At 33.3% G+C, this 22,001-nt stretch overlaps 3 protein-coding genes across 3 annotated transcripts; 1 reads left to right on the top strand and 2 right to left on the bottom strand.

The window, feature by feature from the left end:
- Positions 1-1,199: 1,199 nt before the first annotated feature.
- On the bottom strand, positions 1,200-3,568 carry LOC117780875. Its single transcript, XM_034617554.1, has 6 exons — positions 3,503-3,568; positions 2,375-2,586; positions 2,136-2,247; positions 1,916-2,071; positions 1,523-1,696; positions 1,200-1,458 (listed from the first exon to the last, which is right to left on the bottom strand). The coding sequence occupies exons 2-6, from the start codon at positions 2,576-2,578 to the stop codon at positions 1,292-1,294; spliced, it is 813 nt and encodes a 270-aa protein (XP_034473445.1). The 5' UTR covers positions 2,579-2,586; positions 3,503-3,568; the 3' UTR covers positions 1,200-1,291.
- An 819-nt stretch (positions 3,569-4,387) lies between these two features.
- LOC117780354 (putative serine/threonine-protein kinase haspin homolog) lies at positions 4,388-6,598 on the bottom strand. The gene is made up of 6 exons (XM_034616846.1): positions 6,426-6,598; positions 6,077-6,372; positions 5,354-6,015; positions 5,076-5,279; positions 4,719-5,014; positions 4,388-4,656 (listed from the first exon to the last, which is right to left on the bottom strand). The coding sequence occupies exons 1-6, from the start codon at positions 6,488-6,490 to the stop codon at positions 4,452-4,454; spliced, it is 1,728 nt and encodes a 575-aa protein (XP_034472737.1). The 5' UTR covers positions 6,491-6,598; the 3' UTR covers positions 4,388-4,451.
- Positions 6,599-8,456: 1,858 nt separating this feature from the next.
- Positions 8,457-15,648, top strand: LOC117781749. Its single transcript, XM_034618567.1, has 8 exons — positions 8,457-8,486; positions 10,635-10,796; positions 10,856-11,054; positions 11,113-11,379; positions 11,444-12,557; positions 12,613-12,711; positions 13,087-13,197; positions 13,260-15,648. The coding sequence occupies exons 2-8, from the start codon at positions 10,670-10,672 to the stop codon at positions 15,168-15,170; spliced, it is 3,828 nt and encodes a 1,275-aa protein (XP_034474458.1). The 5' UTR covers positions 8,457-8,486; positions 10,635-10,669; the 3' UTR covers positions 15,171-15,648.
- Positions 15,649-22,001: the final 6,353 nt, after the last annotated feature.

A 22,001-nucleotide genomic window follows, 5' to 3' on the forward strand; every position in this document is an offset into this window, starting at 1 on the left:
ACAGAATGTTAACACAAACACCGAGTTTAATTTAATTAAAATGTTTTCTGTTTTATTTTTATTAAATTATTTATTCAGTTTTCGCTTTCGAAGTAATAAAAAATTAGATTTACGTGTAGATTTGTTGGTATATCTAAACCTAAATAAATACATATGTATATACAGATAATAAGAGTGTTTACTTTAAATAGTCTTCATTCTTTTCTTGTGCACTTTGTTGGTTCAGAATTTTTTTTAACAAAATATCTGAATATTTTTGGAAATTACTCAGTTATCATATAAGTTAAGTAATACATAATAGTAGGTTACAATGTTTGGAACAGCCCTAGTTGAAATAATTACTTATAAATTAATGTAGAAGCATTATTTCAATTACTTAATTAAATCTGCACAAAAATACCTAAAAAAAATACATACATACAAGTTTAAGGATCACAACAAAAAGTTCGGGTATAAAATTAATATTAATATAAATGCCAAAATGTAGACAAATCTTCATTATTTTCTTTGATGTTTTGTTACATTTAGTGTAAATTCTGCTTGGCTATTTACATTTTAACTTTGTTATTGCAACAATGTTGCATTCAAGTCGCATTTTTGTCAGCTGAGCAGATAAACAGAATATATAATTATGATTTGTATGTTTGATTATTTGAATAGGCATTAATTGTAATGTAAGCATAAATTGTGGGTAAGTCTGAATTCAGTTAATCACTTATGTATGGTATATATGCACGAATATTTAGCTAATACATATATTTTTAGTTAAGAAAGTTCTTTGGTAGCGTCTATAGCGTCTGTAGATAGCTTCTTAGTTGAGATATATGTATTTAAATTTTATGTATGGGTAAAAAAGCAGTAAGACAAAATGTATACACATGTTTATGTACATTAATGAAATGTAAATTTCTCTATAATCCTCACACAGTTGTTTGGACAATATTATAATATATTCTTGTTCATACATATGTATTTTTTTTTTTTTTTTTGAATAAATGTCAGTTGTTTTTGACTTTTATAAATACATCATAAGTATTATTATATATGTAATATAATAGTTTTAAGTAATTGTCATATTATAAAAAAGAGTTAAAAAGATATTTCAAAAATTTTTATATAGATTACATATGTTTATGTATTATATATACTTATATATTTTACACCTATTGGATTTTTTTTGGTTTTCTTCTTTTATTTTATTGGATTGTTTAAACAGTAACATCTATTTATGATTTGAAAAAAATAGCATCTGTAAGTACTTAAAGTTTAAAATAGCATAAGTACCTAAGTATTATATGCGTGTTATGTTGATTGCATCTGTTATTGATTCCCTTCTTAGAAGTTGTTTTGTATCATTCTCAATTTCAATTGGCGATATTCCCGCGCTGTGCTCATTCAAATACGGGGTGTCTTCCTCCACAATCTTCTCGAGTAGTATATCGCCCGAAGTGTTTATCCCTGCAAAATTAATTGAGCAAAAAAAAATATTATTCTTTTTCAACGTTCTTAAAATAGAGCTTACCATTACGACCTACTATTTGTCCATTGGATATACTTTCTGTAGAGCCACAATGCACTACAGCGACATCCGTAGGAGACGATGGTCCGTTTCTTCCGTTTTTTTGCAAAGCTACAGCCTTTCGAGCATGACGTGTGGTCAAAACTCCAGTTTCTACATCGCGCTCAAGGCGATGTCCTGTGAAATGAAAAAATTGTTAGCATACTTTTCAGCAAAGTTACTATTACAATTTTTAAATTAAAATTGTATAATGCATAGTATTTTCGGTTGTCTTAATAACACAAATAAGAAATAAAAAAAATTAAATTTTATTAAAAGTCATAAAATATAATTTAAAACCAATATCTTTTAAACCTGACGTTGGGTTTCACAAAGTTATCGATTTTAGATGCATACCTGATCGCGATCTGGTAAGCTGACGTTGTACATAATCCTCGAGATCCTCTTCCTCTTTTCGGCTTATTAGACAGTTTAGAACCAACAGAAATAGGCCTAATCCGAATGAAAACAGACCAGTGCAAGTTACTTCATTCCACCAAGCATTGTTAGAGCCTATCAAAATTCATAGGGACCATAAAGATTCAAAATCTAAATACACTAAGAGGTGTAAGCTTACTAAACACGTTCCAGTTCATTGCCTCATCTGGAATAATGCCAGCTCCACAGAGGAAAACTCCAAAAACAATGAAAACAATGCCAATATGCAGCATACCAATACTCGTTACCACCTAAAATATCAGAAAAACAAAATGTACTAGTCTAGATATAAACATACATATATAAACAGATATATAAATATTTCATGATGAACTTGGAATAAATATCAATCTATATGCTGTTAACAGATTTACTTACCTGACTATCTAGTCCTGGTCCTGCTTTGACTGCATGATGTGGATGGTTGTATTTACGTCTTACTGATCCACTTGGAGAATGAAAAGTCTCTCCGCTCTCCGAGCTTTGAGTGCTGTAACGTCTCTCTCTTGCCCTTTTCTGTTCATCACGGCGTTTTCGCTGGCGCTTAATCGCCATCGCCGAGTGTATTCCAACGGCATGCATTTTTTAATCTACAATAAAAATTCCAAATTTATAATTAAAGTTGTGGGTTAAAAAGCCACTGTTGATCTTTGAATATCAATTCAATCAAATCAAATCAAAAATAACGCTTTTTTTTTTATTTTCAACTTATGTCTGCGTAAAAACAGTTTAATAGCTACGATAAAATTATACATTGGCTTTGTTTCATTTAAGCGGTGAACCACTGTACGTACACACCCCCAAACACACATACCTTTACGATGACCGGCTGTTGAGCAGTCAGCCATGTTAAGAAAATTGCATGCTCGTATACTTTTTTAGCCAATAATGATGATGCTCTCTGTACACATACACATCTGCATGTTTATGTACGTATGTACATGTCAATACTTCAACAGGTAATTCAATTTAAATCAACAGAATCTATTTATTTTGTCCATATTAAAGCTCTTTTTTACTTAGACGCATATGCATGTATACGTGCCTGTTAGCAATTATTACATGAGAGTGTGTGTCATATTTACGAGGTTCAAATATATGCATACATGATTGCATTTGCAAACACAGGTGTATGTGTGTGTACTATAAATGTGTGTAAATAATTTTACATACCGACATAAACTTATTTACAATGTCGGTAAGGATGAAGCATAAGCATAATATTAAATAGACCCTTGCTCCCCTTGCACATATGGTAAGTACAAGGCGATGACTTTTTGATGAAGTGGATGACTTCAGCAACCCCCAAATGTGTATGTTCGTATGTGTATGTTTGTAGGGAAATATATATATATTTTTAAGCCTGCAAAAGCTGATGATGCACAGAAAAAAAATTAAATAAATACTAAGTACAATTACATACATAATCACATTACATCTACAAACTTACATAGATTGTATGTAAAATGTGTGCTTGTACATAGTATTGTTCCCGTCATTACTCACCTTTATATGTACTAGGGACTCGCTGTCCGGAGTGAACTTTTAATTTATCATATTTCCTAAATATTTAGGACTATCCAAAGCACATTAATTATTAATTAACTGGCAGCACTGTTCAAATTAAAATAAATGTATGTATAAGTTATTAGTAATCGACACATACATATTTACATGCATATGTAAGCACAAAGGATGTATGTATACAGGTATGTACATGAGTTTGTGCGTACAAACATACATATGCATGTAATTAAATACTTTTTACTTTTGCATCTAATTTTTTGTTTTAGCAACGGCGCTTTTAAAGTATGAAACAATATCGATTTTTATACAAAGTTACTCAAAAGGTCCCTCTTTGTTTTATATTTGCACCATTTATTTGGATTTTATTTTTATTTGCACTACAGTTCATACATTGTGTTGTATATGTATTTACATCGTATGTATGTAACAAATAAGATTTGTAAGTAATCTTCTTATAAATTGATTTCACACATTGATGTAATTTTTCGAATGAAATTCATCTAAATTCTAGGTCCTTAATTGCATTATTTACACTGTAGAAAATGCAGCACTTTGCCCGTTGTTGCGAATTTGTGTCATGAACAGAAACTGAGTTCGTTTGCAGTTGCCTCGCTTGAGAAAGGATGAAAGCTCTACATAGCTTTCAAGTACTGAGCTTTTCACTTATGGTTTTGCAGAAAGCTTTGGCAAATAGTCGTTATTTTCAAACGAATTTAAATTTAATTTCTATTGTAACTTCGTAAAATATAATAAATTTAAGTACTAAAAGAATTTGATTTAGTAATATTAATAATAACTAAATTAATATTTAAGTAGAATAAAATTAATGTCATATTTAATTGAATAAAAAACTTTACGTCGTTAAGGAACTAAAAAAAAATATAATACTTTAATGTAACTTCAATTCGTTATTAAGAAATATATAACTCTAATTTAAGCTGTAGATATGGTTGGCGCACTCAACGGCACTTTTAAATGTCAACACTATTTTGTTAAAAGCCTTAAGTTTTGCCAAATATGTTTTATGTGTGCGATTAGTTGTGTTTTTGTAGATAACGCCATCAATTAGCTTGGATACAACATACGATAGCCACATTACATTAGTCTTGGGCGCGTAAGCTGACCAATTGTTTCTACAAATAAGTATATAAATAAAATTAGACTTCAGTCTCGTCGTGGATTACTGAATACTCACTTAAGTTCATCCCGCATCATGCGGTAAATGTCATATTGGTAATCTCCTAAAGCTGCAAATAACTCCTCGTCAGTGGAAAGATCATTGTAATGGCAACATTCGCCAACAGTAACTCTTGATAACGTGTAGTCAATAATGGTTACTCGAACTCCTTTTGTGGCCACCGGCATGTCCTTGCCGTTTAGCTTATAATCAATATGTTTCAGTTCTGTTTCCTCGACAAGTATATTCCCCCAATGCAAATCTCGATGCTCGAATTGAAATGCTTCTTCTCCAACTGCCAGTGTTAGGATGACCTTAATGTTCAGACAATATTTAAAGTTAGTTCTGTTAACGAATATTTTTGCATTAACTTACCTGTTGCAGTGCATGATAAGATTGTTCGGCGTTTAAAAATGTGAACGTGGACATATCATTGCCTGCAAAATTTAGCTCCAAAACTATGTATAGCTGACGGTCAGTAAACATTTCGGGATGATCATTTTCCGACTCTTTCTTCTCGTCATATTCTTCCCAAAGTTTTAATAGATGCAGCGGATATTTTCCTTTGACTAAGGCCACCTGTATTGTGAAATTAATGTTAAATACAAGTTTACATTTAACTATTAATTGTTAAGTTATATATATGGACTTACATTATAGATATTTACAAACCCAATTGTTGAGTTAGTGGGATTTACTCGAAGATTGCTCATTTCTTGAGATATTATAATTTCTGGTAAGATTTGTTCGAATGTCTTCTGCACTTCACCATTGACCAGTTCAGAGCCCTCAATCGGTATGATCTTAAGGACCACAGTGGTCTCGGAGCTTTTCTTTGGAATATACTTGAATACCTCTCCGTAGACTCCCTCTCCAATCTTGCAGGTGCTCATCATCTTGGCTGCCGCATAAGCCGAATCAAATCGAAGAGGTCTTCGTTGAGCGCAGTATCTTAGTACCTCCTTCTCATAGCTGATTTGTATGTTACTTTCTGAACTATCATTTAGGTAAGTTGACTTTCTTCCAGAGATGCGAGCACTGGCCAAATTCTCCGTCGTCGTTCTTTTCCTTGGCGAAGATACTTTTGGAATTAAAGCGGATTCTGCATCCGTTTGAAATGTACGTTTCCAAGTGTGCAGAGATTTGCGCCATTTCCCAGGTTGCAGGACAAGTGAAGATCGGCTACGTTTGCGAGCATCCTCGGGTATTTGCTTCGAATTTCGAGATTTATCCTTAGAATCGTCAGACTTCTCACAATGCTCTGATGCATTAATTTCAAAACAAACGTGTTTTATCGCTCGAGGTTGTTCTTTTCCTGTACGATTAAAGTAATTAATCGATAGCACGTACGAGTATATCGATATGAGGACATTTACCAATTTCAGACACTTTATGATCAAAATTTGTCTGCAAACCATCCAATTTCATGCTGGTTATTGGCGAGAGTGCACAATAGAATAGGTTGGAGCTTAGTCGTTTTTGACAAGGCGTTGATATGGAGCTGCTACTTTTCCTTTTTATATTAAAAGGATCGCCAACATTCAAGAAATTCGGATTCGGCAAGGAACACTCGTTGACGATCAAAATATCGGGATTGCTATTTTCCACACTAGAATCAATATTAAACGATGCCCGTACATTCTTCTTTATTATGTTTAGCTCCCGTAGTTGCCTGTAAGAATTTAAAGGGTAATTAATGAGATATCTTGATGTTTCTTCACTTACGGCCGTGGATCCAGCAGCTTGTCGAAGGAATCTTTCCAGGCGTCATCTGGTAATGTATCTTCCATATTGTTTAATGTAATAGTACTTATTCGGAGTTGTTTTGATATAAAATATATATTGTATGCTGGATTAACAAAATTATTTGCGTCACATTAATATTTGTTTACAAAACGATATTGATTTATTTATTCAAATTCTATCGATAAATCTATCGCCTCCATACAACAGAGTCGGCTTCAGTGTTGAAAACTTTTTAGAGGAAAAATAGCTGTTTCTGGCCGGAAAACATCTAAGTTTGCTTTTTGGGTGCACTAGAAAATACAGTAATAACATAACATTGCAAATAACATATTTTTAAAAAAGGCAGATTCCCGACTAATAACAGTTTATAAATTTTTCTAGCAGTCTAACTCTGGAAATAGCAAGAGCTAACTATAAAATAGCTAAGCTTGCAAGTTGCAACACTGCAACACAGAGTCAGCTCTAAACCTTTAACATTTATGCCGCTGACTGTTAACGCAAAAATGACTTAATACGCAGAATTTTGTTCCTGTTATGTACAAATTCTTCCTTATTTATAATCGATATATATACAAAAAATACCAAAAGGGAGCCATACAATTTGCCACGGAGGCTACAGTATTCTCTCGTTATTGTAATCATGGAACGTGGTCACACTTTTTGACTTTGAAATTTGAATTTAATTTCATTAAGTTGAGATCGCAATTCAATTTGCATATAAATTGCATCAGGGGTTGAATTAATATTCCATTAATATAATTGTCAAGATATGTACAAGTTTTTATTTAATTGAAAACCCACCAAAACCTCAATTTTGCTTAGAATTGAGAAGATATTAGTTTATTTTCACATGTTTAGAAGACATGTCATCAGCTAGCCTTACTCTAGCTAGTGTAGTTTGTGATATATTATTTATACTAACTGCACAGATAATTTTTGCTTAAATGTGGTGGATATTTTCTCCTGTTCTTGGTTCTCGAAAAACAAATATATTTCTCCTTATTTTGGTTCTTTTTTAGTTCTCAGGTTAACATTTTTACAGTCTGTTTGTTGTGCGCCTTCTGTTTTTGTTGTCGTTTAACACGAATTTCAAGTTTCCAATTTCAATGAAAGAGTGGCTCCATATAATATAAATACATAGTTGAAGAGAGTATTACTCAGATTTCAGTCTAGATTATTATTATACCTTTTTTATTACACAGTTTAAGTATTCATAAATATTTTAATTTTAAATATGTACTTCACATATATAAACACATGAAATGCATTTAATATAAGCATTTGCATATTCTCTCAACAAATCTGCTGAAAATGCAAATAAATATTTTATGCTTTTTATACCCTTGCGGAGTCTCTTAAAATTGTCACAAACTATGTAACGTACATAATTATCGAAATCTGACCTGAATATTTAATAGCTGTTATTAGATATACATTTAAAAAAAAATGCACTTGTCAAGAAACTGCACATCTATGTGGTTATTTAGAAGGCTGTTCTGTTAATAAAAGCAGTCTGGAAGGGTATTAAGTTTGCGACAACAAAAACATAAATTTATTATTGTTTTGTTTTTATATGTATTTTGAACATTTGAATATGATCAAAGAAACTGAATTTGCTCTTTGAGGTTTGCATTACTTAAGAGCAACATTATTCTCTTTTCGTTGTTGAAGTCGATATTGTTTTAGAATACGAAGAGTCTCCGTGCTGAAACTTGAATTTGTCCCGCATAGACCGATCATTATTTTTTGTGTTTTAGTCAACAATAAAGCTTCGGTCGGAACACATCCCAAAACACGTGCATCGTTAAAAACAATAATAAATAATATAAGACAAAAACAAATGTTTCCGCATGCATTTTCTTATTGCATTGTAGAGTTTATTGTTTATGAATAACAAGTGTACAATAATATCGTGATTTGTTATAATAAAAAGATAACTTGAACTTACATATATAAATATGTGCATTTAATACACTTGTCTGTTGTCTAAAAAAAAAAAACATTTAAACTGTATACGGAAAATAAGAAAAATAAATTTCTGTAGGTGTACATATACTATAAATGTATGTATATTTTTTGTACAGATAAACAAATTAATAAATAAATTAAAATACAAACTTGCCTATATTTTTACAAATTCATCACATGACACCTTTTTTTTTATTATTAAGTATATATAAATATAAAAAAAGACAAAACGCTTCTTTTCAAATTTTTAAGTATTCAGCTGAGCATTATTTTAAGAACTCATCCGTGGGCGTATCAGCCGAAACTAAACCGAACTATAAAATTTATTAGCATTTCTTGAGTGTTCTGTTTGCGCATTCATATTAAAGTCATTTCGGTGTAACATATTACTAGACCATATGTTGTAGTATTTTTAACATAATGCACTATTATTATAATTTGTTAACTAGAGTGCGCAACTTTCAGATACCCAGTGTCTAAGTGCCTTTACTTAAATACATTTTTGCTCGAAGAAATTAGGATTTTACTTTGTATAAGCATAAAAATTCTCTTAGTTTTGTTTTATTAGTTTTATTTCATACAAGCTAAAAACGATTAATTTTTCAGATGCATTGGGTTTAACTAATTAAAAAAAAAAAAATTTATATATATGCACTTTTTTATTTTGTCGAAACAATTGCTTGACGAACTGTACTTACAATCAGCAATGCAGAAAGCTGCACTTGTTAATTAGTGGCAACGCTGCATCTTTTTATTTCTACGACGCATTTTGTGTTTTTATTTTTGTTTAGGCAGTTAACTGCTTTGCCTTTTCCAATTTGTTTATTTTTGTTTACATTTCCTCCGTTAAAAAATATGATATGCCACCTTTCGTTCGTTTTGTAGAGTTTTATGGATACAGGGTATGCCAATTAGAACACTTCCATACCGTTATGCACTGCACACATGTGTATAATTTTACATGCAATATTGAACTTTACTAAGAGAGTCATTAAATATTGACTTCATAACTGCAACGCATCCACTAACAATTTTTCATTTCGAAATGCGACTACGTTGTAGAGAATCATTTCGTTTAGGTCACACTTAATCAAATGCTTGAATATTGCAATACCAAAATTTTGTAGCTTATCTAACTGTGAAAAAGGTTGCTTGACAAAGTTTCAAATTGTGCAAGCTAAATGAGCTTTTAAGAATTTGAAAATTATTTTGGGTAAAACCCAAAAAGGCTATGAGATAACCTGTGCCCAGTTCGGAAATACATATAACATATTTAAAGCCATCAACAACAAAAAATTTGTATTATTTTTTACTCTTTTTTCCATTATAATAATGTTCATTTGCTGTCTTATGTACAAAATTTCCAAAATCAATTGTTTATACTTATGAAGGAAAATAAAAAAGAGAATGTACATTTTTAATAAGAAAAATATGTTGTGATATTAAAATGTGCGCACCTGGAGAACCCTGTAGAAAGTCAAGACCCCGATCGAAATCGAGACGCACTTTATTTGCGAAGCATGAAGAATAGGCCGAGACAAAATGCGAAGTAAACAAATGCTATTGAATAATTAAATAAATAAATGCATGTATGAAGTGTGTAAACAAATATAAATGTATGCATATGCATGTATTTATGTTTTAAAAATAAATAAAGTAACTAAATAAACTGAAACAAAAATAGCAATATGAATGGCTAGAGGTTATTTCTTTCTATGCGCATGTCAATTCCACGTGCAGTAATTTTCCTAAGCAAGTGGACGCTGCGCAATTGCTAATTATGGCCAAAACTGATATTTGTGCTTGGCTTTGCATAAAAAGAAACTGTAGCTATTTGTATACAAGGTGGCTTTTTGTTATTATGAATTTATGTACACTGACGCCTTCTGTTATCGAATCTACTCTTAGAATTCGCTCTTTGCCTGTCAACAACTCTGCAACTCTGGCTTGTAATAAATGTTGAGCCTGAAGGGCAAAGCGAGATGGCAAGATCTCTAGACATTCTAGTGATGGACTCACATGCTGGCTTGTGATTGGTTGATAGTCGTAGATCACAAAGGTTGTATGGATGTATGTATGTATGTATCCTATTTCTGTGTACCAAGTCTGGGAAAATAATCAATTAAAATTTATCAATAAATATAATTAATTAAGTTATAATATATTTATTAAGTTTTTTTTAATACGTTTATTAATTACGCAAAATGTTTACTTTCACAGCGCAAATACTTTCTGAAAATGTTAAATTCATAATAATGCGACCACATATAAAAATGTCATTACATCAAAGGCACATTATTTTTGTGCATTTCGTGCTTATTTGCTGGTTTTTATACCAGCCTGTAAAAGGAGAATCAACTTTTCAATGTTTTAAAAATGGTGGTAAGACTTTATAAATTTTTTAACAGCCTGAAAGCTTCTAATAGATGTCTTTCTTTCAGAAATTCCTGCTGAAGCTCCAGTAACTCGATTTGCAATTGGACTTCAAGTGACAAATAGGCCGACACATCAGTTGATGACACGTATTTTCGATATATTTTTAAGAGAGGTTCTTAATTACAAGCATGTTCGAATTGTACCAATACACTTTAAAAATCCAATGGATGCGAATAATCTCTGGCTCACTATGGATTATGTTAGGTAAAATAGTCTAAATCTAACTGAGATACAGTTTTTAAATTAATATAATTTTTTTTAGGGCTTTTGAGGGTTTACGTAATCTTAGCATGATCAATTTGGAAGTTTGGCTGCACCATGGAATTAAGCGAGTACCAGATAACACATTTTATGCAGGTGTTTCCATAACTGCCGGACGATATAGTTGGTTTGTGCCGATAGAACAAGTTCCAGATGCAGATAAAAACTCTTGTAGTTTGGAATACTCAATATTTCAAGATATCAATAATACTTATTACGAACTTTATCTTATGGAAGACAGTGTAACCGAACTCATAATGGAGAGAGGGTAAGAAGTACTGAAAACTCTTCATATCTATAATAGTTAAGATTTTCTATTTTTGTCTTTATAGCGTCGACCTATATGGGAATCCGAAATGTGATAATTATAAATGTGCAATGCTTATTGCAGAGTTTCGAAATGATTCGTATTTCATTGAGAAAGAGCTGAAAGAAACTTATCTTAATGTAGTTTGGTTGGGATCGAAATTTAACGAAACAATAGAGGAGCTTTCTGAGATTTATAGGGCAAGTTATTTGCCTGGACGTAGGAGATTTATGGTTCTACACTGGACCCCGTCTGTGACAATCGTGGAGGATAAATATATCCAAATTACTTTGCCCAGATGTGAAGAATTTCAATACTTACAGGATTCGCGATGCAGATACGATCTAACTCCGATTGTGAAATTTTATGAAAGACGCCTGGACGTCGACAGTCGACTGACATATGCTTTGCGATCGTTTTTTATAAGCGATCAAGATCTAGAGTACTTTCGAGAAGAGCTCAGTTCTAAAAGCAACAAGACCGAAGATACTGAACAGATCTATAATGAGATTGCTTGCAGTTGGATGAAAAGAAACGAGAGGTCTTACAAGTCCTGGAAACTAGATCTAAAAAGGGGAAAAACATTAGCAATTGGCGGAATATTTCCCATCAATGTTACGGATCGGGGACATTTAAATATGGTGGGGGCAGCCCAAAAAGCTGTCGAGGCAATCAACAAAAATAAAACCATTCTACCGGACTATAACTTAGAAATAATGATTAACGACGGACATTGCAAGTCAGATATGGTTATGAAGGCCTTAATACATTACTATAACATTGGGAATATGTTGGGAGTGTTGGGACCAGCCTGCAGTGAGACTGTAGAGCCCATTGCAGGACTATCGAGGCACCTAAATATGATGGTTATATCCTACTCCGCTGATGGCGCTTCCTTCGCCGATCGAAAGTCTTATCCTTATTTCTTTCGGACCATCGGATCGAACAGCCAGTATGTGGATGCCTATATGGAATTAATGCATAAGCTCGGTTGGAATCGGGTGTCCACTTTGACTGAAGATGGTCAGCAATACGCTGAGTATATGACTTATATGGAGAGCAGGTTGAAGATGAATAATTTTACTTTGGCCTTCAATCGGAAGTTTCAAACCAATGTATCCGCTGAAGATATGAACGAGGTAGGTGCTCTATTAATTTTTATTGAATATTTTTTTATTCAATATTTTCTTTAAGCATTTGAGTAAACTTAAAGAAGCGCATTCAAGGATCATCATAGCGGAACTTCACAGTCATAATGCTGCTATCGCCATATGTGAAGCCATACACTTGGGGGTAAGCTTTTCCCATAATAATACTCGTTACAAATAAATATTGTAGTTGTTGCAGTGGACATAAGCATTCAAATTTTTTTGTGAAAAATTTCTTTTAATACTGTGAATTATCCCATTTGATTTGATTAAAATCGGATATATATTAAGGTAGATACGAATGTTTTATATTTAAATCGGCTAAGACTTGAGAATTCAAATGTAAAATAGTAAAAATAAACAAACACAACGTTAGACTCTTTGCATAAATTTGAATGCCGAATGTATTAAAAATGTAAATCGGTCGGAATGTATTATTTCAATGCTGTTGTAATCGGTGATCACACTACTTTTATCCGTCTTAATTTAAGAAATGCTAATCTAAAAAGTCTCTTTGCAGATGACACAAGCAAACGACTATATCTGGTTTTTACCATCCTGGCTACCGAAGGACTTTGAAATGTGGGAGTTGAAAGTGAATCATCGCTGCACAGTCAAGCAACTGCGTGATGTAAGCAATTTTCTTAATTTTATCTGATATATTTATCGATAGATTTGTTTGGCTTATCGCAGGCAATCGAAGGACATTTTAGCATAATGCATGCGCCTTTTGGCCAACCGGATCAACTGATGCAGGAGGGAATCACAGTCAAGTCATGGCTCTCCTCGTATAAAAATACATATGAAAAGTTTTCTAATTATGTGGGATTCGTTTATGATGCTGTCTGGGCCTATGCGATCGCAGCCGATCGATTGATCCGCAATGACACGTTTGCAGTTAATAAATTAAAATCTTGGAGGACAGCTGATCAATTGACAAAACTCATTTGGGAAACGGACTTTGATGGTTTGTCCGGTAAAGTTGTATTCGGACAAGGCGAATTCGGAGGATCACGTATTATCGATATAAATATTTTGCAATGGAGAAATATGAGCTATACTGAGGTGGGAAAGTTTAAGCCCAAAGTCGAGGGCAATGGATCCGATCTTCACACAAACGGAGGATATTTAAATTTTAGTTCAGAAGAAGTGTTCCACGGACAAATTCCAGAGGATGGAAGATATGATTGTCCCTACTCCGGCTTGGCCCGAGGTCTACATATCAGCTGTGAGATGGCCGCCATGGTATTTAGTATTTCCATATGTCTGGGGGCAATCTTCCTGATGTCCTTCGTATCATTCTACTTCTGGAAACAACGATACAACCGAAAAGTTCGACATTCGGCACAGATAATGAAGATGTTTGGCATCGATCTGATAACTCCATCTCGGAATAAAATCAATACCTTGGATAAATGGGAAATACCCAAGGAGAACGTGGTGATCAATCGTAAATTGGGCGAGGGAGCTTTTGGCACAGTCTACGGCGGAGAAGCTCAATTTAGTTCCGGGGATTGGACTGCGGTTGCCGTAAAAACCCTCAAATCTGGAGGATCGACTGAGAGTCGCTTGGACTTCTTGGCCGAGGCAGAAGCCATGAAGAAGTTCAAACACAAGAATATCGTAAAGCTCCTCGGAGTATGCCTGCAAGTGGAGCCCATCTACACAATCATGGAGTTTATGCTGTACGGGGATCTCAAGACCTATCTTCTGGCCAGAAGAAACATGGTTAGCGAGAAGATAACTGATGAATCGGATATATCATCCAAGCGTCTGACGATGTATGCCTTGGACGTGGCTCGGGGATTGGCTTATCTGGCGGAACAGAAGTACGTCCATCGGGATATCGCATGTAGAAACTGTTTGGTTGACTCCCAGCGTGTTGTCAAAATCGGGGACTTTGGCATGGCTCGACCCACATTCGAGAGTGATTACTATTGCTTCAATCGGAAAGGCGTAAAGAAATTCTTTCCGGTACGCTGGATGCCACCGGAAACACTTTCATTGGGAGTATTTACATCGGCTTCGGATATTTGGTCATTTGGAGTTGTGCTCTTTGAAATTATTACTTTTGGATCATATCCATTTCAGGGGATGGCAAACCAGCAAGTTCAGGACTATGTCAAGAGCGGCAATACTTTGCAAATTCCGAGTGGTGTCAAGCCGCCATTGGAGGGACTTTTGAAGGCCTGTTGGAGTCAGGATGCCAGCAAACGTCCCACGGCCTTGGAAGTCATTGATTACATTTCAAACTATCCCCGATTGCTCACTCCAACCCTTGACTGTCCGGGCACGGCCGTACAAATGCCGGAGACTGAAAGCGATGAAATGGAACTGTTGCCTCCGGGACGCCAATCCTCTCCACTCACCCAGGAATCCACGCTGGACACTCTGTCACCAATCAATAGTTCCAGCAATTTACGACAATTTAATTTTCCCAGCGATGAAAACCTTACTGAACTCGCAGACAAAATTGAAACTGGCACAGCTAACATACCCCCTAATAATACCGATTCATTTTCAACCACAACACCCGATGGATATAGCATTATGTCACCCCTTCTAATGCATCAGGGAGCTAAACAGGAATCGATGAGCAAGTGAATTCATAAACTGTAGTTTGTAATAATAATTTTTAGTCATATGTTTTCTTTTGCATAGGGTATTACTTGTACCTAGGTCTCAGCTACCATTTATCACTTCTCGTATACCATAGTATACTTTTTGGTATACACGGTATACAATTTATCTCTAAACATATCGTTTAGTTTTATAAACTAAGCGATATTTATTATATAATCAAATATAACCAAAAAAAAAAAAAGAAAAAAAATCTCTATAAACTATACTACATAATTTTACTTCATAATCTAGTGTTATGGCATAATATAGATGTTTTAAAACCATATTTCATTTATATTTTTGGAGCACTGAATGTTAATTAGGTATATATCTATATCGTTTAGAATCTGGAGAGTTAAAAATGTCTACTTTCAGCTAATGAATCCGGATACCATTAACATTTTTTTTATAATTAAAAACTAATGCAGATATAATATAATATCTCGGATTTTCCCATGTATTTAAATTATTTTTTTTTAATTCATAACTCTTACCTAATAACATTTTATTTTCATTTTGTTAAAACAACTTTATATTGATTAAGTATATATCTATATAGTATAAAATAAATAAAAATTAATCCTGTTTCAGGGAATTGTCCAAAAATTATTGTACTATCTCGGATTTCTGCATTTGTCTAGTTAAGACTTTTTTAAGACTCATAACAATTTTTTGCGATTTCTGATTATAATAATTTCTTTTATACCTTTTACAATTTATACAGGATATAAATTAAAAATCGAATATATTTAGAAAAAATTAGATTTTACCATACAAACACATAGACTAAAATGGATGAAGTTGAGCATGTCTGCTCTCTTTTTTTTACAAGATAACAATAATAAATACCCCTATATTGTACTATATCCCTTTGGAGTTAAGCTGTACTTTTAAAGCTTTACCTCCAACGCAACAATACGCGAATGGTAAAAGCAGATTTCATTGTGTCAGATTTAATTCGCAGATGAAGTATTTTGCGGAGCGTGCTGTAAACAAAATATTAACAAACATAAAGCTAAGAGTGTATATGTGTGTGTTGTGTGTTATAAATATTTTTATTTCGAGTCAACGCTCAGCTCCCGCATTTATTTACTTATCCATTGTTTTGGTTTCATATAGAATTTTTATTGTGTAACATGAAACAATTTCATCCGTTTGGTTTCCAATTGCAACTGACAGACAATTTTACTGCAGCTGCTGTTGCTGCTGCTACCGCGATAACACCCCTTCATTGCCAACCTCTCGCCCTCCTTCCCCCATGAGTGCCGGTGCATTAGCACAAACTAATGATGACTGTGGAATTGCATGCAACGCGGTTGTCGCTTTTCAGTAGGTCTTCACCCGCTCTCTCTTTCTCTCGTTCCACTCACTGACTCGAGCGCGCTCTCACACTCTGCGCTCTTTCTTCCGCTCTTCTACTCCTGCTCCTGTTCTGTCTCTTTGGCTTTATCTGGTTGCTCTGGACGCTGGCGCTGTTAAGGCTGCTGATAGACCATTGCATTAGCGCGGCAGAGCGCAACATAATGTCGTTGTGCACTTTCCACAGCAATTGTTGCGGCATCCATGGTGCTAACAGAAGCGGTGGAGGAGGTGAGCGGGAAGTGCAATGTAGCTTACGGCTGAAGCTATAGCTGTAACTGCAGCTATAACTGTAGCTATAGCTAGGCCCCAGCATTCCTCTTCCGTGATGTGGATTTCATAATTACGTGCGCTGAGTGCGATTATTATGATTGTTTCTTAATTCACAGATTTACAATGTGTGTGTGTGTATATATGTATCCCACATATAGACTCCCATGCATGTGTGTGTGGCTTTATATGTCACTTGCACACATTGCCAGAGCTCTGGCAACTCTGCGTACCAAAAAGATTTGCCTCCATTGTGATTTCTCTGCTCTGTTCCATTCATATTTTATGACTCCGTCTCGCTCTGTGAATATGATGAATATCCTGCTCAATGCCGCGCTAAGCTGCCAGTGATGTTATAACAAATCAATTCATTAAAAATATGCATCATAATATTTAAAAGGTATTTAAAAATTATAATCTTTTCTTGCAAATAGAATGGCCTTGATTCCTTGCTAGCGCCATCTATATTTTATGCTTGAAAGGTGACTGTGTCTGACTTTTACTAATTTAGTAATTTTTATCTATTTTTTAAGGGCTTAAAAGTTTTTCAAGAAAAAGAAAAAAAACTTAAGTTTTTTTTCACTTTGAACGCGTATTAGAGAATTGCTAATACTAATGTACTATACAATCATCATTAAGTCAGCAAGACTATTAAATCTTAAATCAAACAAAACAAGAGTTTTAGTTCGACAGTTTTTATTAACTGTTCAACGCCGTTGCATCATATGGGCATATGGGCAACTTTGTAAGGTCCGCCACGCCCAGTCTCTGTAGCGAGATCAGCTCGCATCATCTGGTCCAGATAGTCAGTCATTGGTCACGCTCGTTAATTGCTAGCGATGAACTCGTTACACGAAAGAAAGAGCATTACAAACTTCGAAAACATCATCAACATTCTTCAACATGTACACTGTACATTGTACATACATTTGTTTGTGAATTTGTAAGTACACAGCTTTGGAACGAGTGTGATATCAATTACTTTGGACTACTGTAGTCTTTTGGTATTTCCACATTTTATTAATATAATGTTCCTGAATCCTAGTCGAAGTCTAGCTGCATCCATGCTGCAACAATCTGAACGATTACGATTTGTGACCCAGCTGCTGTTATCATGCTTCGCAAAAAAAGACTATGGCTGTTAAAGGGACAATACGCACTTGGTCAACGCACAATGGGTAATTGTCACATATTTGCTAACAAAATTGTAACTTGAACTATATATAATTTTTGCATTATTTAAATTATTCAAATAACAAACCTGAACACTTAAGTCAAAATGACGCGACAAGATGATACTCTGCCCAATGCAATATTTCACCGTAAGATATTTGTTTTGGCAATAAATTGATAAGTTTAACCACAGTGCATGGCGAGCAAACATACATATATGTATTTACATACATAAAAGGAGACTTTTTGCATGTTTTCCCTGACGCTGCAAATATTCCGGAGTTCGGACACAACTGGTCATCGCCAGTAAATAGTGTACGTCGCACAGTGGCCGTTTCACGAAAACGATATCGAAGGGTGACGCATGCCAGCCGAATGTCGTGCGAGAAAATTGTGAAAATGGCATTCATAAAAAAGCACATGTGCATGGTGTCGCATATTCGCGTATAAGAATATGTCACTATGTATATATATATACACACACATACACTTATACACGTACATATACATGTATATGTATGCAGATACACATGTGTGCAAATATTATACATATTTATGATATGTGGCATACGTACATAAATACATATAAGTGTTTTCCGCAAAAAAAAACAAAAAATTTATAACGATTAAATGATTTTATTTGTAAATTTTTGTGCAAACTGTATATTTCATTTCACTTATCCATTTGAGGCTTAAAATAAAAATAAAAACGATAATATGATTTATGCATGTGCGTGCGAATGTTATCAAAACATGTCTATAATGCTAAAATATAAATAAAAGAACGTGTGCTGTGGCATTCAGTGTTTGTTTGGCAGCCCTGTGTACAACAGTCAATTGATCAACTTTGAAAAATACTACATTCAAAATATCAGTTTTAAATATAATGACTCCGATTTTGTACAATAATTACTTAATTCTTACAATGCCTTTAAAAGCATCTCGAAAATCTTTTAAAAGCCCATTTGCAAAATCCATTAGAGCGTAACATTTGGCGACAATTTTAAGTTAAAAGTATTTTTATCGTATTAACTGCAGGAAATGACTTGCAAAATAGTTAACAAAATGCAATTAAAATGCTGCAATTATAATTATAATTGGGTGCAGCAAAAAGGAGCATAGCAATCAGAAAACAGTCAAAAAGCCCAGCCGGACGGCCAACAACGTTAGGCACGATTGCGGGGGTGTCGCAAAGGTTGCATATAAAAAAGAACACCCTGGGCTAAGTAAATCTGAAAAGCGTTAATTGCTGCAAAAGCCTAAATGAGCAGCAGACAACAATACAATTATTCCAAGCAGTGCAGTTTAAGCCAGTTGCCAGTTATGGCCAAAGGAAGCGCAGTCATTTTTAAACCCTTTCGAAATTGTGATACACTGGCAACCTAAAAACAATGCGATGCTGTCTGTGCGATCTGATTTAGCTAAAACTTTAAGCCAATTTAAAAGTAAGCTGAGTGTTAAAAGGTAGCTACGTCACGTATGTGAATTGAACCAGATTGGTATGTCTAAATATAATTTTTTTTTTTAACTTTTATCCTAATTTAAAGTTAATATTGTTTCTACTGAAAAAAGTAAATATTATTTTTATATTTTTATAAAACACAAATAAATTACTGCCAAACTATTTATTTATAATATTCAGAAGTGTTGTGTTTAGTTATTAAAAAAATGAATGATAACGAAATCACATTTCACTAGCATTCAAAATAGTAATGAAATTTAATTTTCATTAGCATTATTTTGAATAAAATCTGTCTAATATATGTACTAACGAATATAAAAATTTACCAGTTTTGTTATAAATTTACCGAATGTGGTAGCTGTGATAATATCTGTATAATATCTGGCAACACTTCGACTTCATGTTAGTCGTTTTAATGGCTGCCAAATGCCATTTCAAGATGGCGTTCAAAGGAGAAGAGAGAGGTGGTTCTGGAAGAAAATGTAACCGATCTAAGAGCAAAGATGTGAAAATCTCTTAAAAGGTATATTTCTTAAACGTTTACTTCCCTCCAGGGACTCGCATAACATAAAAATGCTACGAATTTCGAATGATTAACAATAATTGTTTTATTTATTTTGTAACAATTGGCACAAGAATAGTAAAGATATGTGATAGGTATCCATAAATTAATGCAATCATATGCAGCTTAAAAATGCATCCTCTTGATATTTCGTTAACTTGACTTATATCTAGCAGATAGCAGTACACAGTACACTGTACAGACAACACACATTCATGCACACGAAGAGAGTGCCACATTTCATAATCCTATTGAGCTCAGATTGTTTTTGCTCGGCCACGAGGAGGCCACCGACATTCTAATCGCTTAACAGTGCACACAGCATGAAGCCGTTAGTTCCCTTGCCCTTTTTTTCATGCTGTCTGTCGGATTGATTTTTCCTTTTCCTGTTTGCTCCGCTTTTGTGGATGACTTTAATTCTTTTTTCCAATTGGCTTGATGATAACACATGGCGACAATTGGAAAGTGATATGCCAACATTCGCCTCACTGAAATCGAAAATTGTCAATTTGTGCAAAAATTTTACAGACCTATAATTTTGCTATTTATTACCGCCATTTATGTTTGATTGCACTTTTGCATATGTTTCCAAATGTATATAAATGAGTATATAACATGACAACATATATACAGTATGGTATCAAAAATAGATAAGTTCATTTACATAATACCTATTTATATAGGTATCTTTCAAAAATGTTATCCCACTATGAAATAGGCAAATCAGTATCTCATATTTCTGAATTAATTTCGCTGATTACCAAATAAAAAAATCTTCTTGTAATTTGTAATCTGCATAAGCATAGAAAATACATTCAAAAAAAAAAAAAAGAAAAAAGAGTACATTTGAAAAAGACAAGCAAATAGTACATTCAGAAAAAAAGAGTTCCGTACGGACGATCTAGAGTTGAGAAACAAAATAAAATTTCAAGTTCGGTTTTCGCAAGTCCGGAAATCTATATATATATATATGTATATATAATACTAGTACAATAGTCTGACAACTATGCCACAAAATAAAACTTTTAACAAGGAAGCTTTTGCTTATACTCTTTTATTTATTCACTTTTATTGTTTTCATTAACTTACGAACAATTTTTATAGTATAGTATATATATATATTTTTATTGTCCTGTATTTCATTTCTGAGTATTTCACTTGTTAATTATTAGTTACATATATGTATTTATGTATGTATATTCATATATTTATATATATATGTATGTATGTGTGACTTACTATTATTTAATAAACTTAAACTTATTCTAAGTTTTCAATGCATGTAAACTCATATTAGTAACTTTATATCTTTCCTTTTAATATTATAATTATTAACATTTTTCAAGATGTTTAAAGTTTTTCAAAATGAATCTTTCTTTTATTATTTAGTGACCTTTTTTTATCTGAGATTAAATCTTTACTCATCTGGGTTGTAGATTTATAAGTAATCATCTTATATATTTACTCTTTTACTCATATAGGATCTTTTCATTGAATCTCCACATTAAGATCGGAATATAATTTCTTGAATAGAAACCAAAGCAGAAACGAATAGGTTTTATGATAGTTTAAAAGTTTATTCTATTTGTGTGCATTAAACCATTGCCAGAATCTCAAGATCCAATTTAAATCAAAAATGAATTTTAACTCATAGGAAAATAAACTTGATCAAGTTAAATTCAAAAAGGGTCTATAAATTATTTTAGATGGTATTTCATTCCTTATATCTTAGTTGACATTGAACAAGTAAGTGAAATGGTTTAAAAACCTCTCTATTATTATCTTACGGTCACAAAAATTAACTATGAGTATATTTTAACCAGAATATTATCGGAAGGTCGGAAATGCAATAATTTCTTAAATTGATATTACTCGTATTTGTTGCATATTGTTCAACTCTTAACTATAAAATTGCTTTAGTTGTAAAACTGAAGTAAAGTTTAATTAGGAAATGTTTAAGAAAAGTATAAACTTGATGTCGACTTAA

Source organism: Drosophila innubila (genome assembly GCF_004354385.1).
Source record: "Drosophila innubila isolate TH190305 chromosome 2L unlocalized genomic scaffold, UK_Dinn_1.0 4_B_2L, whole genome shotgun sequence".
NCBI lineage: Eukaryota > Metazoa > Arthropoda > Insecta > Diptera > Drosophilidae > Drosophila > Drosophila innubila.